Genomic DNA, 23,463 nt, shown 5'->3' with positions numbered 1-23,463 from the left:
TCAAATAGGCTTTGGCTTTGTGAATTTTATTCATATCCATTATGTGTGTTGCTGATAAATATATATTATATATTTCCATTATGTGTGCGAATATTTTTGTCATTTTTACTTTTAAGAGTGTATACAATTATTTCTTTTTTTAAAGCTAAAAATGAAAGAATAAATTAATAGGGATGTTTTAATTCTATAGGAATCAATATTAGAAAAAAAAGAGTTGTAGCTACCTGTTTGTAGTGGTGGAAGTTAAGAGAGATATTATTGATTTTGATAATCTTTGAAGTTGTTGTTTATCGGTCAAAGTTTAAGAGTTGTATTAAAAATATAAGGTGTTCAAAATCTCATGATAATATTTTTATTGATATATTATTTTTGGAGGATTTTCATGAATTAAAATATTTGTTAGAAAAGAAAGACTCCTTCCTTGTTGAAAATTATGATTTTTAAAATTATATTTTTAAAATGATATTCTCATTTTAAATTTGCAACTAATACAATAACTTTTAAATTAGTTGCTACCAAATAGGTATCTTAATATTTAATCTTGTAAAATTATTTTGAATATCTTACAACTGATGAACAAGATATTTATGAGTCACGTTCAACCATCTTAACATAAGATCAATTGATATTTTTTTTTAAAAAGACAATTTGAACTCTAATTAAGTAAAGACGAGGACGTTCTCTTAAACCTTAAAATCTAAGTAATTGATAGCTAAAATATTAGTAATTAAATAAATATCAATTTAAAAATATTTATTAATAATATAAACTACTTTAGATACTAATAATTTTTTTAATTTATAAAATAGTATCTAATTTAAATAATATTATTAATTATTATTTTTATAGAATTCATTTTTATATGATGATTTTATTGTAGTGAATTAGTTTAATAATAGATTTTTGTTTTAAAAGAACTATATATTCTTATTTAAATTGTTGTAACTGTCTTTTATTAGTTCTTAATTTTGCATGATAAAAACTTACAGTAGGTTTTACTATATTTTTGTTTATATTATATCATTTATATGGAGGATTTACCTGTTATATTCTGAATAATGTTTGTCAGAAAACATGGTTCGCTTATCTCTTATTTATATTATATTTTTTATCTATAAAATTCGAATTCAACGGTTTATTATAATAGTAGGCTTCTGTATGTGATGATAAAGAAAAATATAAAAAGAAAATTTGTTTGTTTGTAGGCCCTATTATATTGTTATATTATACTGGTATTTTTTCCCTCTAAATGTTGTTTGGAGACTTTTAGGCTATATTTTGTATACGAAATATTTCTTAAATGCTTTTTTTAATTTATTTTATTTATTGTCGATAAAAGAAAAATATAAAAAAATGTTAGAGCACAATAAATCAAACTTAGGTACTCACAGTTGATTACATATTAATTATTTTTCATAGAAGTTATGATTTAACTTTGTGATAGAAAATTAAGAGACGTGACATAGACGACACATAAATCCACGTGAGATGCAGTGAAAAAGGTATTTGGGCTTGAGACATATGAGACCCATTTTGTTCAAAAAGTGGGTCGTTATTCATTCACATTTCTCTATTTATTTATTTATTGACGATAAATATTGAGTGGTATAGAAAAAGGAAGGGATGAGAAATATGTGGTAATTATTTGAAGAAAATCATTTGAACATCTGATAATCATAAAACTAATTGAAGTCTTTTTTGGTCAAGTCACGTCTTTCTTCTCTTTATCTCAGATTTGTCATATGTGTACAGTGGAAGGTTTGGCTTAGCCTAAAAGAAAGAAGAATGAAAAAAGAAAATCAGAGGAAAATCTTTAGTTTGTGTGGGTCTGGTTTGAGACATGGAAAGTATAAATCTTTGTTTTTGTAGGGCATGTTTCTGATGATCCCTCATGCAAACAGAGGTGGGTTTAAAAAGGGTTAATGGATCCCAATGGTTCCACTAAATTGATGCTGTCATCCTTGTTGGTGGAGCCCTAGCAAGTTGCTTGTCGCATGAGGACAACTACACAACCCAAAATTGTCTTAATGGAGGATATGGTAACAAAAGGGGTTGCGTCACCAAGGACCTATAACTTCTTCTTCTCGAATGTTGGTATAAAACTCTTAATTTGTATGTATTCGATTAAAAATTATTGATCGATTTAGGTTAGTTTAATTCTTTTTTTTTGTCTTTGAGGAGTGTTAGTTAGTGTAATAACCTTCTATATTAGAAGTTCTAGATGATAGTGTGTATAAGGATTGAACCACCTTTAAGTAAGTCACGTTTATTTATTTTTTCTTCCATAATCAGAAATAAAAACGAAGGAAACTATGAACTTCAACCAAAAACCTAGTTTGATTAAGAGACACACTCATTAGGTTAAGCAAGGACCTTCCAAACTTTGTTGGACCCAACGACTCCATTCTTATCCCTTCTTTTTCTCTTTTCTTTCCCTACCTTTAAGACCCATCTTGCCCTTCACTTTACTTTCCGAACCTTTCTTTCTAACCACCATCAAATTTAAATACCTAAACCACTTTCTGGAAACTACTCTTATTGTATCTTCCTTTCCTTCTTCAAATAATGGTGCCTGCATCTTCAAATTCTCCATCTCCTCCTCCTCCCACTTGTTTCTCATAAAGTTCCCTTAAATATTCTTTTTTATCTTTCTCACGTATACACATAACTTTATAAAGTGGCAGCAGGTGATTAAGATTGATTGGATTTGACCATGCTCTAACGTTGTTACTCTAATTACCAAACACCTTCCAATAATGTTTTTTTATGACCAAAGTTTTCTTGGTAGTCTAATCCGAATACTAATTTTTCCTGATAACACATCAATTATCAGTGATACCTACAGATTATTAATACACTGAAGTCAAAGTAATATCATAAGTGAATCATACCACAATGTGCAAAAGATACTAATAATCATAATATAATTAACAACAACAATAACAACTTCGAAAAGCGACTACATATTTTACATCATGTTAGTTTTTTCTACAAGTATCTTCATGGAGAGTTGGAAGAAAATCATGTTTAGAGCAGCTTGCTTATTATGATCATTTAAAATGTCTGCATATGTTTCCCGAATTCCTAATCCTTGGTAATGAGTGAATTCATACTTAACAAGATCCAGAGAGAGAGAGAATAAAATTAATCAACATCTGTATTATATTGGTACAAAGTTTCAAGTTCTGTGATCATTAATTAATGTCTGATTCAAAAATTGGATTAGTTATCCAATTTTCATTCTTTGAATAAATTAAGATAGGGTGAACTTTATTCCTGTGTTATGAAAAAGTAGAGCAAAACGTCCCTTGATCTATCGACTGTAATATTAATATGGATAGATGCCTTTTAGGAAGGGTGACTCTTACGTAAACATCTCATAACCTAGAAATTAGAAAACTTAGCATGTTGCTTTTTACTTGTAACACACGATTCAGACACAAATCTAGAAATACTATTACATGATATCCATCTAACAAATTCAAGAACGGGTAAAATTCTGTGTTCAGTATATCTGTAACAGTAATTAAGGTATAAGACTATATAGTAATTACTATGTTTTGATTGGAGAGAAAAAATGATAGCACGTGAAACGAAGAACAGAGGGCATCGTATACCATGTCTTCTCGGTTTTGAACAAAAGGGAAGAGAGGAAGAGGCCCCTCTAAAGACACTGTTGCTTAAGTCCCACCAAAAGAACAAAAGGGTATTGGCATCTACAAAAGACAAGGATTTAGGATTGAGACAAAGTTTCCACACACATTGTAGCCTTTCGCAGACTTTAAGAAAGGGGGGAAACATTTGGTTCTTTTGCCTAAGGTCACTATCCAAAGCAATTCATTATACCGTTCTCTCTTTACTTATTAATTTTTCTCTCTTCCTTTTTGTCTCTGTGGGTGCATGACTTCATGCATGAAAGTAAGGGAAAGTCTTGGATCCAAAATTCCCTTACAAAAATCTATATATGGATGTGTAGATTTTCGTAGTAACGCACATATTCTGCGCCTTTGTCCTCTTTGGAATAAGTTATGATTTGAAAGTGATGAGATTGAGGGATCCAAGGCACTTTCATGTGCTGCTATTGCAGACTTGGTGAATGGTGTCAGCGATGATGATCATGGAGGTACCACCATTATCTAGCTGTTAGTTTCCACCATTCATGCATGCATGCATATATGTGCAAGTGGTCTCTATAGATGTAGAAAGAGTTGGTCAAAAGAGAATGCATGTGATGGTGGAAGTAGCACACGCGATTCTTAAATCAAGAATGTTTGTGTATGTGTCTGAGGAATAGATCTCAAACAGACGAATAATTCTGCTTTTGATGTGTGTTGTTAGGTCACTGTCCCAAAGCTAGCGCATATATGCGTGTCTTGTGTCATAACAATTCTCTAACTTAAATACTTAATAACAAACTTAACTTTGAACGGAATATATATATAATTATGCTCTTATGCCATGCACTAGGTTCAAATTCACAAACCTTAATTGTTATGAGAGGAAAATATTATTGTCAAAATAACGGAGTAAATTGGTATAGTGGAAGAACACGAAGAAAGTATGTGATTCGGGCTCTAAGAAAAATTGGTTTGAAAACAATATCAAAAGGAAAGTAGGACGATGAGATAATAGTCAATTTTGGATTAATAAATGGAATAATGAAATGATTCTAGCTAAACAGTATTCTAGGTTATATTGTAATTCAATCATAAGTATGAAATGCGAAAATGGAATGACAACACTCGAAAGTTTTTTTTTTTATCGGAAATAACAAATATATAAATGTGAACCACTTCAGGTGTGGATCAATCCTTATACAATAAATACATAATCTAACGTCTAACAGTACCCTCCAAACCAAACAGGCAAAAATATAGTCCACTCTAAGAACCTAAAAACCTAAAAAACATCAAATAACCAAATGCATACATTCCAAAGGTTCCAAACACCAACTAGAAAAGGAAATCGAAGTAGTACGAGATTTTGCAGAAATCCAAGACCAAACCTTTGGTACAAACTTCAGACGCGTCAGTCATACCCCTTGTTGAAAATAATAGAATTTCTGTGATTTCATATTTCTCCCACACCCCCACTCAAATTGTATTCCACACAACATTAATCAAATCGGAGGACGTATTGATCCTAAATTGGGCAAAGTTTGACTTAGGATCATTATGAGACACGAATGACACTCCTAGCCACTTGAAACAGAAACACCAAACCTGCCAAGCAAAAATACAGTCGAAAAACAAGTGACGATAGGACTCTTCCTCCTTTCCACACAAACAACACAAAGAATTTTCTAACAACACCCCTCATCTTTCTAAGCCCTAAACCCTAAACGACTTTTACATATAAAATTGGAAAACGTCTATTCCCAAATGTAAAATGATTTTGAGGGAATTTGAAGTTGTTGTGAGATTTCGATAACGATTGCGATTTATTTCGATTGGGAGTTCGAATTGGAATACGAGTGCAAATTGATTTTGAGGTTAGTTTTGTTTTATTGCGTTTGTTTTCTATGCCTCGTTCATTCTAAAAAATGTCTCTGCCACCGTAAACAACTATATTCTGGCGCAAGGGGTTTAAGATTGTTGAAAAATTATTTTAGATTTAATTTATATATCCTCTCACACATGAGTATTTAAAAATTAATGAGAAATTTAATTAACTAAACTTATTTCTGTCCAAATTTCATCACACATTCTCACTTAAACCCATATTTTTGTATAAAAAATAAGAATCTCATTATAATATATTAATAGAGTAGTTTTTATATTATTATGTAGTCATAGATTATCATATATGTGATAAGATTATTAATTTCTATAATAAATACTTTAACAATAATCTGTACAAATAAAAAAATCAACCATGCGAACATTTTAAAACTATATCTTTTTTTAGAAAAATAAATATATATATATATATATATTAAAAAGTAATATCAAAATACATAGTGAAAGATTTAATATAGTAAAGATCAAAGTGAACTTAATCCACTATATTTTGAAAAACGACTTGAAGAAAGAAAAATCATTTGACCTTGTTTTTTCATATATAATCAATCGATAACTTTTTTTCTAATAGCGTAATAATATTCACACTTGATGAAACCCAATCCAATCCTTCTTCCACTAAATACGGTCCCTGGCCCAAAATGAAAAACAACCAGAAATTGGGCTTTTTCAACATATGGGCTTTTTTTAGGAGAATTGATTCTTGTATTCAATCCTTTACTTAAAATGACAAAAAATCTTTTTTTTTTAATTTTTAAATAGGAGTGGAAGGTGGCGAAAAATGTATTTTTATTATTTCTGAAATACTATCTGGATTTAGATTTTCAAAATATTGTTTCAGATTTGTTTGGATTTGAATTTTTGGAATATATTTTTGAATTTAGATTTTCACAACATTTTTTCAAACTTTTGATTTTTGAATTTCTTTTCTAGAATATATTTTTTAATTCCAGATTTCTAATTCCAAAAATGAAGAGCAATTGAAATTTCTAAAACTGATTGAGTACCAGGTTCAAAATTCATTCAATTGCCTTTTTTGAGTATCCTTCTCCTTTCAACATTTTTTTTTAAATATTCTTGTTATGTTATGTGGTTGGATTTAACATTTTAGAAGGTGATATTTATATATTCTATATATTATTCATTTATATATCCTTTCATAACATTTTTCTCCGCACATACATTTCTGTAAAAAAAAATGCGAGAAATCCTAAAGTTAATTTTGTTACACGTAAAACCTTAATATAAATTTATTCATTCTTAGTTATTTAATGTATAATATATTGGATGTACTTCTGGAACTATATCTTCTCATATATTATTTTTATAAAAAATGTTTATTCAGACATGAATTTAAAATTGTAGAAGTATTGTATAAGTGTGGAAGAGTTGATGATTAAAGAGAAAGCATAGTTATGAAAAATAGTGAACTTTGAGATGTAAGTTTCTCAAACATGTGTAGGCATAGAATAATTGGTGAGCAGGATTCAACAGTGGGCATGTTCCAAAAGCGGAACTTTGAGATGCTGTTATGGGTCATTATCATCATCACCAACTTCAGTTTTTTTTATCACTTTCACACAAAACACAAAATATTATATCCCTTTCTTCTCAACAAAATACTAACTTACTAAAATCAAATCTTAATTTTGATTAAAGAATATATTACTATAGCGTCATTTAATTTTTTATTGGTTTATGTTTGAGTGAATGAGACTGTAATATCATAGACCTAATTCGATGTTGCGTAATAATAGATCGTTTGTGGATATTCACACATCAAAAAGTTATAAATATTAGTTTTTATTGTCGAATTAGATCAAATATCAAGATCCAATACAAAATGGATAGAAAATACTTTTAATATATATATATATATATATATATCAGATAATATAGTATAAAAAATGACATATTACACGTAAATTAAAAAATAGACACATTCTTGACTATATTGAATTTTCTAGGTGTGAGATTGCCAACTTTTTTAGAAAAATTTCAAATATTTGAAAGCATTAAATAAATCTTAGGAGGAGTTTTTTTTCAAAATATTTTTCATGCAAATATTTATTTTTGACAAATTAAAAGTTCTCATTCATGATTTATCCTAATCTTAGTCTTTCATACAATTATTTATAACTCAAATAAAAAGATTTAATGTGAATACGCACTTGAATAGTTTTGATGTATTATCATTACTTCCACGGTGTTTTACGTAAGCAACTTAGACTTATTTGCATTACTAACTGTTACCTTTCTTTTACATCATCTTTCATATATTGAGAAATATATTAATGAGAACACTTATTTATCATCCGCATAAGAGCTAGTAATACTGTAATTTTTTTAATTTTTTTTATTGAAAATTTTCAGAAGTATAGAATCATAAAAACGTACATTATTGCATAACTTTTTATTTTTAATAAATGTTAACCATGAGAGAGTATCATAAAAGTATGCTAAATTCATCATTCAAAAAACCTAAATTGCAACGACATATGAATTTAAGGGTCATCCTAAAATTTATATTATTTTTCTATTAAAAGTTTTAAATATAAGATTTTGTTAAAAAAATTCAATATCTTTTTTTAAGTACATTAAATTTATTTTTTTATATAAAAAAAGAATAAAAGTGAGAGTACAATAATTAAGAGCAGATTTCCTAGGAAAACACATCGTTTTCTGTCCAACTATCCATCTGCCACCTTTAAACCTAACCTGCAAACCCAACACAGAGACCATCTATCTATCTAACCTTGCTTTCTCTTTTCTTTTTCTTTTTTCGATCAGTTTTTCGCCTAAAACCTTCATTTCCAATTACACCCTTTTGGCTTTTGCAACCAAACAGAGCAACCACCCACCGCAAAAAACCACCTTCTCCTGCTTTTTTTCTCTCTCACCATGATGGGTCTCAGCAAGCTCGGAACAGCGATAATGGCGGTAACGGCCGTTACTCTGGTGGCCCTGGCCGCGGAGATCGTCTACGTGCTGTGGCAACGGCGTGAGAGGCTCCGTCCACGCGTGCGCGTGGAGCCGCAGGAGCCTTCGCACCACTGTTCTACCTCGTCTTCTCCGAGCGAGGATGACGTGGACCTGGAGCTGGAACAGCACGTGATGAAGTGGCACTGTCTTAACGGTCCTTCCAGGGTGCTCTTCACCATCAAGGAGGAAGACAGAGAAGAGGTCGAGTCCGATAACGGTAACGGTTCGTCCGTGGAGTGTAACAAAAAAAGGTGGGTGAGTGAGCGCGTGGCGGTGGACGAGGTCGCCGTCGCCATCGCGGTTGAAGAGTTGTTGAACGAAACGACGCCGTTTTCGACGCCGTGTGCTTCACCTCCGTACTACACGCCCAACGCTTCGCCCAGTCACGAGGAGTATCGTAAAGATGAAAACGACGGCAATGGATGAGTCGTTTCAGACTCTGACACACTCTCAGTTGTTATGGTTAAACACCACCACCTATGAAAAGGTATTAACATTGTAATTTAGAATGCTTAGATTGCGTTAAATTTAGATTAAGATTTAGATTAAGATTAAGATTTAGATTAGACTTATTGAATGATGAATCCCACATTGGAGAAGAAAGGGAAAGTTTGTGTAAAATAGGAAAAGTGCTTATTACTGCTACTATACTACTACTAGTGAAGTGTGCTTGAATTTGGGGGTCACTCATTTTAATAGCATTCATTGTTTCTATACAAAATTCGTAGGGGACTATTACCATAGCAAGGAAAAAACCCTACATCTTCAAACTTACAACTAAATTAATTTCTTTGTAAATTAAATGCTACCTTAGCCGTTTATGTACTTCATTTTTTTTTACGTTCTTTTAGCTATAATAAGTTAGTGTCATGATTAATGCTCTATAAAATTATATTAAATGAAAAATAATGTATTCAATGCCTTCAAAATAAATAATAAATGTTTAGTGTTTATGTACTTCAAAATAATAAAAGAAGTAGGAGGATATCATGAAAGGATTACAATTGTTCTAGTGAAAGAAATCTTGTGTATATGTTCTTGTTTTAAAAAATAAAGTTAATAATAAAATTAACGTAGTTTTATCTTAAAAGTTCTTAAAGTTGCTTAATATGATTTCTTTACCTTAAACTAAATAAAGAAATATATATTTAAAATTGCATTTATTAATACTGGAAACTATTCTTCCTATTTCATATTAATAATGTTAATTCACGGTTTCTTCAGACAAATTAATGAAAAACAACTACTCTTTTTATGGTTGACTTTGAACTTTCTCTTAATTTTGTTATTAAAAAGTTATTTAGTATTTTCGTGTAATAAGGTTTAAAAAAAATAAAATTAGAATAAAGTTTTTAATGTTTTGTTAGAAATTAAAAATGGCAACATTTCTTTAATATTTAAATATCCTTCTGTTTTGAGTTAAAGAGTGAGGTTCTTGCTTTCTCTTTCTCTCTCTTCACTTCATTGCACTTTCTTAAAAGCATCATTGTACGCTTTTCCTTTTCTTCTTTTGGTTTTTGTTTTTGTTTTTACTTACAAACGTTTTCTTTTATTTCATTAAAAGAATCGGTTTCTTATATTAGTGGGCCCCTTACTCATTTTTTTGGACTCGGAAACATTTATTTGTACTGGGTAATTATATCTTACACTCTCCCTTTTATATTTAGGCCCTGTTGCCGATTATTTTTACCATCAACTAATCAATTTTCGATTTTGTAAAATTGTTTTTCATTCCACAATTTTAAATCCAGAATTAAGAAATACATTTAAAAAAATTGGAATAGATTTTTTTTAGAAATAAAATTCTAAAATAGAATTAGAAAACAAAATCTGAAAATTTTGACAAAAAAATCTGAAATCCAAAAAAAAAGTTTCTGAAAATTCAAATAAAAATGTATTATAAAATACCAATTTCAGAATGCATTTTCATCTGTACTCTCCCTTTTATTTAAAAACTAAAACTAACATTTGTATCATTTTACCTACATATTCATATTTTTATGTATGAAAGCTAACCCATATTTTATGTAGGAAAACTAAAACATCAAGCTTACCTGCATTTCACAAACAACAAGCACGAATCTAACCCTTGTAACTAAGCATCAAATTAGAGTTTACATACAACTTAGACTAAACATGTTATTGTAATCACACAGCTCAAAAAAGTTGTAAGGTCATGGGTCTGATCTGATATTTGGTCATTTATGAGTCGTTTATTGATTTGTGTATCTAACGTTATGAGAGAACACTAGTTAAGGGATCTCAATCAATTAGTCTTAATCATTCACTTTAAGACAGAATCATGACTAAAGATTAAGAGGTTACAACTCAATCTATATATACAAGATTTCACACTACACAAAAGATTATCTAATACACAACATCAAATGGGTACTTTCAACTCATATTTTACATTATACTCATTATATTTTATGTTCTTACTGACTTGAGCGTCAGAGTATCTTCTGCAGGTGGATTCTCTTCAAAGTTTAACCGAGCTCAACTACATGTTCTAGATTTGAGAGATCGCCAATACTATTGTTTAGAACACGGGTCAATGCAACATTTGAAATAATTAAAGTCAATTAATCTTTCTTTACTAGTTATCCAAAATCATGTCTTTAATTGAACAAGAATCAAGATTTCCATAAGATATAATGTGACATTCTTAAACATTACATTATTCATTTATCTCCAAGTTTAACTTAAAACAACAATCCACACAACCCCACACTGATTTAGCATGTTTTGATATCCTAATAGACTTAAACGGTTGAAAATGAAACTTTAAATCATGATGTTGGATTGTTAGCTCATTCAATCACTTATAACATGTATTCCAAACTATCTGAATAATCCGGAGAAATAATTTTCTCTCCCTCTCCACACATCACATGACACAGGGTGTCATCTAACTCTATTCCCTTTCTATAAAAGTTGTATTTTGTTGACACACTCCAAAGTATATCTCGTCATGCTATTAATTGTGTTGATGGAATAACCTTCACTTTCCAAATTTTTCTAAAGAGACTCCTACCTTCCCCCACTTAACGTATTAAGTACTCTCTTATAACCTCTTTCACTCTCATTGCATCTCTCATCAACATCACGTAGGTTCAGACAAAACTTTATATGTTTCAAGGTTAGGTTTCTTCTCCATTTTCATTTCCATTTCCTTTCTCACTTTCATTTCAATTGATTCTTCTATTATTTTTGTCTCTCACAAATTTGACAAGTGTTTCATATTGCAACAAAAGTCTCATCATATGGTAAGGTGTCTCTGTCTTTTTTATTGCAGTGTTAAGGGATCAACACCTATATATTTTAGCTCTTTATCTTCTTCTTAGCGCATTCAATTGAATTTCTTCTCTTCCCCTAACCTTTTTTTACCCTTTCATTTCATTTTATATAATAATAATAATAATAATAATAATAATATTGTATGGATAAAGATACTTTGTTTATGTTTACAACTTGGTCGGGTCGTGGAAAAATATGAAATCACAGAAATTCTATTATTTTCAACATGGGTGTGACTGACGCGTCTGAAGTTTGTACCCTGATGCAAGCAAAGGTTTGGTCTTGGATTTATGCAAAATCTCGCACTACTTCGATTTCCTTTTCCAGTTGGTGTTTGGAACCTTTGGAATGTATGCGTTTGGTTATTTGATGTTTTTTAAGTTTTTAAGGTGACGTTGGATTATGTATTTATTGTATAAGGATTGATTCACCCCTAAACTGGTTCACATTTATATATTTGTTATTGCCCATAAAAAAAAAATCACAACTTAGACCACAAATCTAGGAAAATTTTTCATGTTGAATTTTAGAAATGCGTAAAAATGTTTAAAATATGCATCTTACACTCATCTAATTTTTTATAAACACTATTATAATTATTCAACAATATAATTCTTCACAACATCAAAGTAAACAAGAATAATATATACTAGAAAATAAAAAGAAAGGAACAAACAAATATATAAAAAACTAAAATCAATTTTGCATATTCAATTGCTTGATTGGGGTTACGATAAGACGAAACAAATCACTAAAAAAAGTAGTTGACACGTAGTCATTTCTCATTTTGATTGTATGCTATATTATTATTTTTACACTTTTTCAACTATTTTTTTTATATATATTCGGATTATGTGCTAACTATGGGTTGAGACAAAACATATTATATCTTAATAGTTATCAAGCTCTATGATCCTTCAAAATATTAAAAAGAAAATAAGTAAGTTGAATTAAAGAATCTTACAAATTAAGTGTTTATAGAAGATGGCTATTCAAGTGTTTAAGTGTTTATAGAAAATGGCTATTCAAGTGTTTAAGTGTTTGAATAAAGTAGTAGTTGCTTGAAGTAACTTTCCATTAGAGAAATACTTAATTGACATTGAAAATTGTTTAAAAAAAATTGTACTTAGCTTCATTAGCAAATATATATGTTACATTTTGCTTCCATGATTTGTTTTCAATTAGTGATTCCCTTTATTTCATTGTGTTGGATGAAACATACTTTTTGTTATTATTTTCATGGTTTTTATGATTGAAGTTTGGAGTAGTTAGATTTTCCCTTTAATTTAAAGTTTTTTTTTTACTAGGAAACATTTTATCCCTCGTAAGTTTGTACATTTTACTTATGGTTCTTCATAATTTTTTTTCTATTTTTTTTGCAATAAACAATGATTTTTGTTTTTTTTATTATTGATTTACATTCTTTAATTGATACGAGTAAGCAATTGTTTTATGTCATTTGTCACACTAACAAAAAAAAAATATTAGTAGTTTTTTTAAGAAAAAATCATACAATATATTTATGAGAATGACTTAATATTAATATATTTTTTTTTCTTAATATATGTCAACATTGAATGTCGATGATTAAATTGACGATGTCAATATCACACCTGATGAATATCATAATATTATGGAAAAACATTTAAATTTTTTTACAATGGCAAACAATCACTTATATATTATTTATAATTTAATACTTTTATGTTTTTTTTATTTACTACATTTTATTTACAATGTAATATTTGTTTTAACAAATATGGTTGTGATTGATCCATACCATACATCCTCCTTCACAAAATGAAAAATAAGATGAGAAATTGTCTATCAAGTTCGATATGAAAATGAAAAAAAAAATTAGTAAATATATCACAAAAATAATGAATAAAATATTGAGTAAGCATATAATAAAAAAATGAGTAGAATATTGATGCATATACATAATTGGTAAACACAATATTAATATTTGTATTGTTTATAACAGAGATATTTGTTCATACACAAAGAAAAACTATAAATAACATAATATCATATTAATACATTGTTATAAGTATTTACGGAAACAACATATATAATTAATATTTATTATATAAAATTATATGATTTCCTTACCTAAACAGTAAAAATGACAAATAACACCTTTTTTTATAACCAAATAAATTTATACTACTATCTTACAGTTTATTATTAAATTTAGATTTTGTAATTTAATTTAATATCTTATTCTTATTTAGGGTTGTAAAAAAGGTAGGGTGTGAAAATATCTTTTCTCTAAAATAAACGCTGTGAATAGTAAACACTATCGATATGAGAATTTCGGGGAAAATAATCTGAGAAGTGCCAAAATATACTATGATACCGTAAGGAAAATTTCTCATTCTTAAGATTTGTAAAACAAAGATTTATCCTATTTTGAAGACTAAAATAATAAGCCTAAAAATTTATAGTGTGAAATTGAGGCGTTTATGAAGAATATAAAAAAAATTTGATAAGAAATGGATCTGGTAGGATTCAATTTGGGAATAAATGTGATCAAGAAAATATACATCACCGAAAACCAAGATGAAGAAGCAAGAAAAATCGAACGGAATAAAATGAAATTCAACGGATCCACCACCGTTTGTAATCCCAATCGCATTCCGTGGCCTTAAACGCAGCGTCCAGGGAGGTTGTTGCGTTACGCGATTTCAGCGGCACGTTCATCTCACACCGAATCTTGGGTCTCACAGTGTGGCTTTTGAAGAGGAGGAATTTGAACCGAACCGTCATGAAGAGCTTCACGTCGATGGAGAAAACTCTGGCGCTGTTCTCCTTGTCGAACTGGGAGGTCTGGTCGGCGGTGAGTGGCGTCACGCGCTGGCCCTCGAAGAGGGGGCTGATGAATGTGGTGTTTTTGGTGTGCTGGAAGAAAGGCCCCAGGGTCTGCGAGGCGAATCGCACATCCTCGTACAGAGCGAGCGCTTCGATTTGGTCGTAGTAGACGCCGACTCTGCGGTTGGGGTTGCGGATGGAGACGTTGAGGGCGAGGTTGTAGTGGAGCGTGTTATTGGAGAACGCGAAGCGCGTGAGTGAGGCGTCGCTGACATGGAATTTGAGGATGTTGGGGCGCACGACGAGCCAGAAGAGAAACGCGAGTACGGCGGCGATGATGAGCACGGTGGTGAGGATCTTGCAGATGAGGCTGATGATGCAGTTGAAGATGCACCCGCAGCAGCAGCTCAGGCACCCGCACCCACCTCCGCCGCGGGACGGGCGGCGGTAGGATTTCGGCGCCGGCGGAATCGAGGGGCCGTAGTAGGCGCCGTTCAGTTGCGACATTGAGAAGCGCAGAGAGAAGTGAAGCGATTTGAATTTTTGGAACGTTGGTAGACTAATTTGGGAAGATAAAATTGAAGATAATTATATATATAAAAAAAAAAATTGGAGTGAAGAGAGAGAAAGCGCGTGGTTTTGTGAAGGGAAGTTTCTCTTTGATAAGGTGTTATGAGTGAGAGCGTGTGAAGAGCTTGAAGCGCGTGACTTCGTTAGTGACTTCGATCGTGACGCTGAAGTTTAGACCAACTTCAACAGTAACTAACCACTTTAGGAAAATTAAGCAAGAATGAAAACAATTAATATAAATAATTTTTTATAAAATTGTGTAATTTTACATTCAATGTTTTGTTTCTATGTTACAGATCCCAATTTATTTCTTAATTGGTTAATTATTCTTTTGAAATAAATTTTGTCTTTTGATATTATTTTGTTAACTCCACTTTCTTTTCCTTCTTCTATCACAATCATGTTAGGTGAAAGAATGAACTTTTGGAGGCAAGTCAACTTGCTTCCAAAATAGCATGATTTTAGAGTTCCCATAAGTAAACTATTGATAATATTTAATTTTAAAATTAATGAATTTGCATTAGTTATACAAAATTTTAAATATACCAAAGTTATATATATCAATTCAAAAAAATAAATTTCTAAAATATGTATAACTAATTGTAGTGAATTCTTATATTATAGACTCAATAGAAAATTGTTTGAAAATACAATAAATATGTATTTAAATGACATGCTCTTTTTTCAAGGAAAGTGGTTTTAAAAAATGAAGTAACCGCGTGAAAAAAATTATAAAGATTATTTCAATTTTTATACAGTCTTTAATTTTAATATATACACACGTACCTAAATTTCCTATTTAAAACCATTTATATTTTTATTTCTTTATCTTCCATTCTTTTGTTTTTATTTCTCTATCTAGCACTATTTTATTTTTATTTTCCAATCTAGCATCCTTTTATTTTTTATTTTCCTATCTAACAAAATTTAAAAAATAAATAAAATAATAATAAATCTTTTTTTATAATTTTAATTTTGAATACATTAAAAGATAAATATTTTTAATGTTTAAAATAGTTAGAAATATAATTATGAATAAAGAAATGAGTTTTTACAAAATAAAAATAAAAAGTAATAAATTTAAAATGTTTAGTTTAAAACTATTTTTTTTAAGAATGGAGAAAATAAAAAATTAAACCCTACAACAACATAAAAGTTGAATCTATAAACATAAATTACTATTTATTTTTATTATTATTGATGATGCAATCATGTTAATTTTAAGTAAAAAATATAGGACATAATTATAAAAAGACCAAAGTCAATTAGTATTAATTAATAGTGGACACACAAATAATATTGAAGTGTCTACCCTAAATGCAACATCCTAAAAAAAACTAATGCAAATGTTACATTTAATGCTGAAAAATGAGAAGAAAAAAATGTAAAAATAAATAAGTCTAGAAAATAAAAACAACAAAAATAAAATAAAAACAAAAAATAGAAATAAATAAAGAATGGCAGAAAAAGATAATAATAACTAAAAACATAAAAGATATAAAATAAAGGCAAAACAAAATAAGATAAAGATAAAAGATATAAAAAAAAATTCAAAGAGATAAAAATAAGAGACATAAGGCGATACTAAATAAGTATAGGTTGATCATAAAAAAAAAATGAAAGACGATCATTCATTTAATATTTTCTTCAATGATACATTAAATAATTTGTGTGAAATTAAACTCAATTAATAACGAGAAGTGCACAATCCAGTCATGTTGGGACAAATTTTTTATGTGTGTCTTGGTGCTTGACAATATGAATATTTTTTTGTTCGATTATGTTATTCTCTTATGTCCATATCAGTCCTTATTCAACTTAGTTTTTTTATAATTATGTCCTATATTTTTTACTTGAAATTAATATGATTACATCATCAATAATAATAAAAAGAAATATTAATTTATTATGTTTATAGATTCAACTTTTATGTTGTTGTAGAGTTTAATTTTTCATTTTCTTCATTCTTAAAAAAAAAATAAACTAAACATTTTAAATTTATTACCTTTTTTTTTATTTTGTAAAAACTCATTTCTTTATTCATTAATTATATTTTTAATTATTTCAAACATTAAAAATATTTATTTTTTAATGCATTTAAAATTAAAATTATAAAAAAATAATAATTTATTATTTATTTATTTATTTTTGAAATAGTGCTAGATAGGAAAATAAAAAATAAAAGAGTGTTAGATAGAGAAATAAAAACAAAAAGGTGCTAGATAATAAAATAAAAACAAAAGAGTATTAATTGGAGAAATAAAAGTGTAAATGGTACTAGATAGATAATTTAGCTACGCATGTCGTCTTTTTTTTTTAATAGGCGACTTTGTTGTTATTCACACTTGTTTTCCTGTTTTCTAAACTATCATTATTAATTGTTTTAAAAAAATAAAAAATAAGATTTTCTTTCTGTATTAAAGTGTCCTTATATGCAAGGATTCTAAATTTACAAATCTCAATTTTAATTACATTTACAAAAAAGTAATTCTATCCCTGAATACATTTTTTACGTGAAATCTTGACCACTTTGAAATTAATTATATGCAACATTAAAAAAAATATTTTCCCCTTAATTTAATTTATTTACATTTGTTAAAGTTAAATTAAAAACTAGTTATTACGTGAAATACACGTCATTTTATAAACAAAGATTAGTTGCTTGAAAATATTGAACACAGATTCTCTGCAGCAAAGATTTTTCTACAACAAAATTGTTAATAATGATTTATAGACCTTTTATTGTGTAATTCTAAATAATTGTATTATTAAAATGTTGATCATAATTAGGAGGTCTTTGTGGCATATGTCACAAAAAATAAAAAATAAATTAAAATAGAGGACAAAATCGAAATTTTAGAATTAATAGTTATAGAAATAAAGTTGTACATTACCCTAAATTTTTCATACAATTGATAAGAAGTTTCGTTGTGTTATATTTTCATAGAAGACAAAACTAGTTTTTTTTATTATGTATTTATAGACACACAAAAATGTGTTTCCATCAAGATTACTTTTGTTAAAATAAAACAAGGGGGGTGCAGAAATGGATAAAAGGACTGTGAGAATAGCAATCACCCACTAGGAGATGGGCCATCTGTTTACCTGACCACATTAAAGCCCATATCCATCTACCTCTATTTTGATTTTTGTAATTTTAAAAAACAATTGGCTAATAGAAAACTACGCATAAAATGAACACGTTAGAAAATATATTGCTAATTCCTTTAAAAGTTATTCTATGTTATCTTGTGAATTCGATGATTGAGACAAGCTTCAAGATTTTATATATGAGGGTAATAAAATAGTGATTCTTTAGTTAAAATAATAATAAGAAATTAGATACTCCTTCTAAACCTTATAAATTCAATACTTTTCGAGATTTAATGTAAGAATAATAATAATGCATGAAAATTATTGATCTTTCTTTAATAATAGTTATTCCATCCAATTTTTTTTCACATATATGTTATCCCACCCACCATCAATTTAATATAATCTCTTTCAAAATTCCCTTTTATATTTATTTATTTATTTCCCCTTTTATTTGCAATATTCAAGTTCACTTCTTTCACAGTCTTAACATTTCAAATTCTTTCAAAAAAATCAAACATTGTAAAGCTATCTTCAAAACAAATCTAGTTGAAAAATGTGAAGTAATCAACACAATTTTAATGAGTCACGAAATCACAAAAAATAATGCTTGTAGAACCTATTGCTTGAAGTATAAAAAAATGTATTTATAATTATATTAAACACCATTAATTATAATGAAACTGATCCCCAGTTAGTCAACTATTCAAAACGAATACCAAAACACTATACAAGATAACATCTCGTATTCATTCTTAATTAAAAAATTTCAGAAGAAATAAACATTGTAATAATAAATGAATATCGAACACACCTCTTTAATTTGACATTGATATGCATGAATCTCGAACACGTTTCAAACACTTCATTGAAATGTAAAATTTAAACAACTTTTTTTTTAATGTTTTCAATCCAATTCTAATACGAATTCATGAGAACAAAGACGATATTAAGAAGCTAAAAATTCATAAATTTATTTTATACTTTTAATTAAAATTTATCCAACCTATTAATTTTGTTCCTCGTAATGACAAGTTATAAAAATATTATAAATTTATATAATTTATCACTATACAAATGGGTTTTTTTTACCATGATGAGTTTTTTTTTTACTAAAATGGGGTTCGTTTAAAAAAAATTACAAATTTAGGCAAGTCGTGCCTAATTGGGACGACTTCATATGCAGAAGTCGTCCAAATTAGGCACGACTTCTGCCATGTCATACTAAAGTCGTGTCAACTTGGTACGACTTCTGCCCTATTATACTCAAGTCGTGCCAACTTGGCACGACTTCTGTCACGTCATAATTTTTAATTTTATTGTTTATATATTGGGTAATAAGTTATGTAATGTTAAAAATTAATTTATTATCATCATTACGTGTTTTGAAAAATCATTACTTCTCAAGCTATTTATTTTGCAAATTTACAACAATAATTCTCTATTTATTTTCCAAATATAATAATTTTTCATTTATCTATTTATTTCCAAATTCAATAACAATTTTCTTCATTTTTTAATTAATCAAATAATCAAGTTATTGTATTACATTACCGTCAAACATGATCCATACACGATTATCCAATTTTTTGTTTCTTAAAACTAACACTCTTAGAAAATTATATATCAAATTAATTTTTAACATTACATAACTTACTATCCAATATATAAACAATAAATTAAAAAAAATATATGACGTGGCAGAAGTCGTGCCAACTTGGCACGACTTCAATATGACGGGGCAGAAGTTGTGCCAATTAGACACGACTTCAGTATGACGGGATAAAAGTCGTGCAAAAACGATTTCTGCATATGAAGTTGTGCCGAATTAACACGACTTGCCTAAATTTGTAATTTTTTTTAAACAGATTGCATTTTAGTAAAAACCAAAAAATATAACCCATGGTAAAAAACCATACAAATGCGTGTGTGAGTCTCTCTGGTACATAATTCAGAAGTCAATTTGGCACTTTGTGGGGTTAAACGGAGCCACCTTTTCCCCATCAGAAGTAAAAGGAACTTTGAGTTCACATATACCTCTGGGATGGGAATGCCCCAACTGATAATCTCCAAGCCTAAACCGAATAGTGAAACGAATCTTAACATCTATAGGGAAAACCCCATCTTTCTCATCTTCATGGAACTCGCTAACCTGCTTTCGATCCAACGCCATCACATGTTCTCCAGAGAAAACCGCGCTGAAAAGGTTGCTGCTCTTCTTATCCTGAAGGTAGGAGTTCCAGGGCATGTTGACGTCGGTGGTGGAAAACCTAACGCCGCCGTAGAAGGCGTTGGCCTGAACGACGTCGTAGTAGATCTTGAGCTTCTTGTTGGGGTTGCTTGCTGTGATGTTGAGGACGAGGTTGTAGCGAAGGGTGGAGTTGGCAGCGTAATCGAACAGCGTGAGCCTGGCGTCGGTGACGTGGAATCTGAAGGAGGTGGGTGTGACGATGATGTATAAAACCAAAATCACGAGCACGGCGAGGACGATAATGATGACTAGAATGATCCATAAGGTTTTGGAGAGACAGTAGCAGCATCTTGTGCGGAGACGCTCTTTCGAGGGAACGGAAGCGGCGTCATTTGGTGCGGCGGTGTTAGGTGGCGGGTGTGCGTCAGCCATATCGGAGGAGTTTGAATGAGCAAAGATGGTGAAGTGAAGTGCGTTTTGGTGGCGGTAGAAGAGATGTATGTATAGTTATGGATTGGATAAGAAGATGTTGAAGGATTCGTGAAAACAAACGCGCTTCTGACTTCAATACGTTGAATAGTATAATCATGTAATGTTTGACTTACGTTTAGTTGGAACATGTGGTGCAGGTGGCCTTACTGCATATCATTGGGAGTGGATAAATACACAATGTTGTGGATTAAAATATTAAACAGTTAAATAGGTTAACCAACATATCTGTCAATTCTCTTAATTTATTTATTAAAAAAACTAAAAGAATTATTTTAAAATATAAAAAATACCATATTCATTCTTAAGATTTGATGTGTGAAAAAGTAAAAACAGCACAAAATATTAGCAAATATATTCATTGCATATCATTGAAATCAACCATGGTTGAGTAGAAAAAAGAAAGACATGTTAAGAAAAAAGTAAATGGAAGCATGGAATCTAGTAAAGTGAGTCCTCTGTGGACACTCAGAAATGGACATGGCAGTTGGTGGATGCAAACTCCGTCGCCATTGGAGTTTTTCCGTCGGAACTCAAAGGGACCTGAAGCCCACACTTTGCCTTGGCCTTGGTGCTAGAACTGTTGAAATCGCCAATTATGAACTTAAGCTTAAAGTGGAGTTCCACATCGAAATCAAAAACCCTCTTTTTCTCATCTTCTTCCAAGCGCTTCTTCACCTGGTCCTGATCCACCACCGTCTTGTAATGCCCCGTGAAAACGCCGCTCATGCGGTCCGTGCTCTTCGTGCGTTGCCGGAACGAGTCACGCAACGTCAACACCTCCGCGGACGCGAACCTGACGCCGCCGTACGACACGTGGCTCTCCACGCTCTCGTAGTAGAAGCCCATCTTCTTGTTGGGGTTTCGTGCGGTGAAGTTGAGGAGGAGGTTGTAGTGGAGCGTGTTGTCGCTGGAGGTGTAGTTGAACTGCGTGAGCGTCGCGTCGGTGACTTGCAACCTGAAGGCGCGTGGCTGGAGCACGGCCCAAAAGATGAGGAATCCGAGGACGAGGAGGATTATGACTGCGAGGAGAAGCTTCCAGCAGAAGCCGAAGAGGCAGCAGCAGCAATTTCTGTGGCGGCGGGGACGTGGCGCCTCGACTGGAGGAATAGCGGGGCCGTAATACGCACCGTTTAGTTGGGGTTGCTTATCCCTCATGTTGTGATGAAAATTTGGAAATATAGAAAAGTACGTTTGTGTGTGTGTGTATATACAAGACGAAGGGTGTGTTTGGTTGTTTTTTTGTGTTAAGTTTGTTTTTCACTTGGTTGAAGATGGTGGGTGCAAGTAAGAAGAGGGTGAAATTAATTGGGCGAAACCAGAATGAGTTTGAAAATTTACTAAGACGCGTTTGGGTAGGGACATTGATTGATTATGACCCAAAAAAACTGAACGTGATATTCTTGTCATTACCACATGTTGATCAGGATCCAAGTTGAAGGCAAGTGGCTTGAAGGTAGGGTTCGGATTATTACCGTATTAAATGTATTTTTTTTTCATATATTTTTTTTCATTAACAATAAGATACATAAGGCATGTCAAATCTACAAATCTAACAACCAATAACAAAAATTCATTGCTAAATTCGGAAATGATAAAAATTAAAATCTTGTTCCTTTTATCGAAGGAATTAAAAAAAAATTATGGAGGTGTAAAAAAAACTATGATGGTAGAGGAGTAAATTGTCTTTCCATTATCCCATATTTTCTGTAAGGGACCGAACATCATGTATTCTATTATATTTTGGATCAGCCATTTTTTGAAATTCTGAAAATGAATTTCTAAGGAACTTACTCAAGATTTTATTAGAAAGAAATATCATTTTCATATGTACATCTTATTATTTACTGAAAGAAAGCCTGAAGCATTGGGGCCTAAGGCCCAGGGTACTTGTCAAGACAATTAAGGATTTTGTTTCCTGCATCCCCATCATTACTAACTCTACCCCACTTCTGATTGAAAAAACAAAAATACCATCTTTTACTACATCATACCACCACTTTGTAGTAGAAGAAGAGAGATAATATGTGAAACGTCCTAGAAAACTTATTCCATAATATTCATTTATAAAAATATTATATATATTAAAAAAATATATTCTAGAAATCCTATTCAAGAAAAAAATTGTTCTGAAATGTATTTCATGGATTCTGAAAATTTCATTCTAAAAAACTTTATTACGAAAATCGCATTTCAGAATGAATTCATATTCTGGAAATCACATTCTAGATATTTTACAAAGAAAGCGTGTTCTGAAATTTTTTAGAATAAGTAATCCATAAATTTCTTTAAAGAAGGATAGATGTACCAAGAAATTGCTGGGGTGCAGGAAGAAAAATAATAATTAATTGAGTGGCGTTGTAACTACCCAACCCATTTCCAACACAATTTATTCATACAAGGAGGCTTGACTTTTGTCAGAATCGATGACATCACAACAATGTCAATTTTGACATCTTGAAAACAGTAAAAACTAATTCATCTTTCTTACATTGAATACAGTTTTAA

General features: G+C 30.3%; 4 protein-coding genes across 4 annotated transcripts; 1 reads left to right on the top strand and 3 right to left on the bottom strand.

The window, feature by feature from the left end:
* Positions 1-8,212: 8,212 nt before the first annotated feature.
* LOC137830762 (uncharacterized) lies at positions 8,213-9,324 on the top strand. The gene has a single exon (XM_068638278.1). It carries the CDS (start codon positions 8,421-8,423, stop codon positions 8,925-8,927), a length of 507 nt encoding a protein of 168 aa, XP_068494379.1. The 5' UTR covers positions 8,213-8,420; the 3' UTR covers positions 8,928-9,324.
* A 4,961-nt stretch (positions 9,325-14,285) lies between these two features.
* Positions 14,286-15,335, bottom strand: LOC137830754 (NDR1/HIN1-like protein 3). The gene has a single exon (XM_068638267.1). It carries the CDS (start codon positions 15,117-15,119, stop codon positions 14,403-14,405), a length of 717 nt encoding a protein of 238 aa, XP_068494368.1. The 5' UTR covers positions 15,120-15,335; the 3' UTR covers positions 14,286-14,402.
* A 4,732-nt stretch (positions 15,336-20,067) lies between these two features.
* On the bottom strand, positions 20,068-21,156 carry LOC137830753 (NDR1/HIN1-like protein 3). The gene has a single exon (XM_068638266.1). It carries the CDS (start codon positions 20,896-20,898, stop codon positions 20,227-20,229), a length of 672 nt encoding a protein of 223 aa, XP_068494367.1. The 5' UTR covers positions 20,899-21,156; the 3' UTR covers positions 20,068-20,226.
* A 142-nt stretch (positions 21,157-21,298) lies between these two features.
* LOC137830752 (NDR1/HIN1-like protein 10) lies at positions 21,299-22,490 on the bottom strand. Its single transcript, XM_068638265.1, has one exon. The coding sequence runs from the start codon at positions 22,111-22,113 to the stop codon at positions 21,424-21,426; it is 690 nt and encodes a 229-aa protein (XP_068494366.1). The 5' UTR covers positions 22,114-22,490; the 3' UTR covers positions 21,299-21,423.
* Positions 22,491-23,463: the final 973 nt, after the last annotated feature.

Source organism: Phaseolus vulgaris, chromosome 7 (genome assembly GCF_000499845.2).
Source record: "Phaseolus vulgaris cultivar G19833 chromosome 7, P. vulgaris v2.0, whole genome shotgun sequence".
Lineage (NCBI taxonomy): Eukaryota > Viridiplantae > Streptophyta > Magnoliopsida > Fabales > Fabaceae > Phaseolus > Phaseolus vulgaris.
The sequence above is the reverse complement of the archived record's forward strand: the minus strand, read 5'-3'. Positions and strand labels throughout refer to the sequence as shown.

Bases quoted from the DNA above. Each gene is read 5' to 3' on its own strand.
- LOC137830753 (XM_068638266.1), bottom strand. From the start codon at position 20,898: ATGGCTGACGCACACCCGCCACCTAACACCGCCGCACCAAATGACGCC.
- LOC137830762 (XM_068638278.1), top strand. From the start codon at position 8,421: ATGATGGGTCTCAGCAAGCTCGGAACAGCGATAATGGCGGTAACGGCC.
- LOC137830754 (XM_068638267.1), bottom strand. From the start codon at position 15,119: ATGTCGCAACTGAACGGCGCCTACTACGGCCCCTCGATTCCGCCGGCG.
- LOC137830752 (XM_068638265.1), bottom strand. From the start codon at position 22,113: ATGAGGGATAAGCAACCCCAACTAAACGGTGCGTATTACGGCCCCGCT.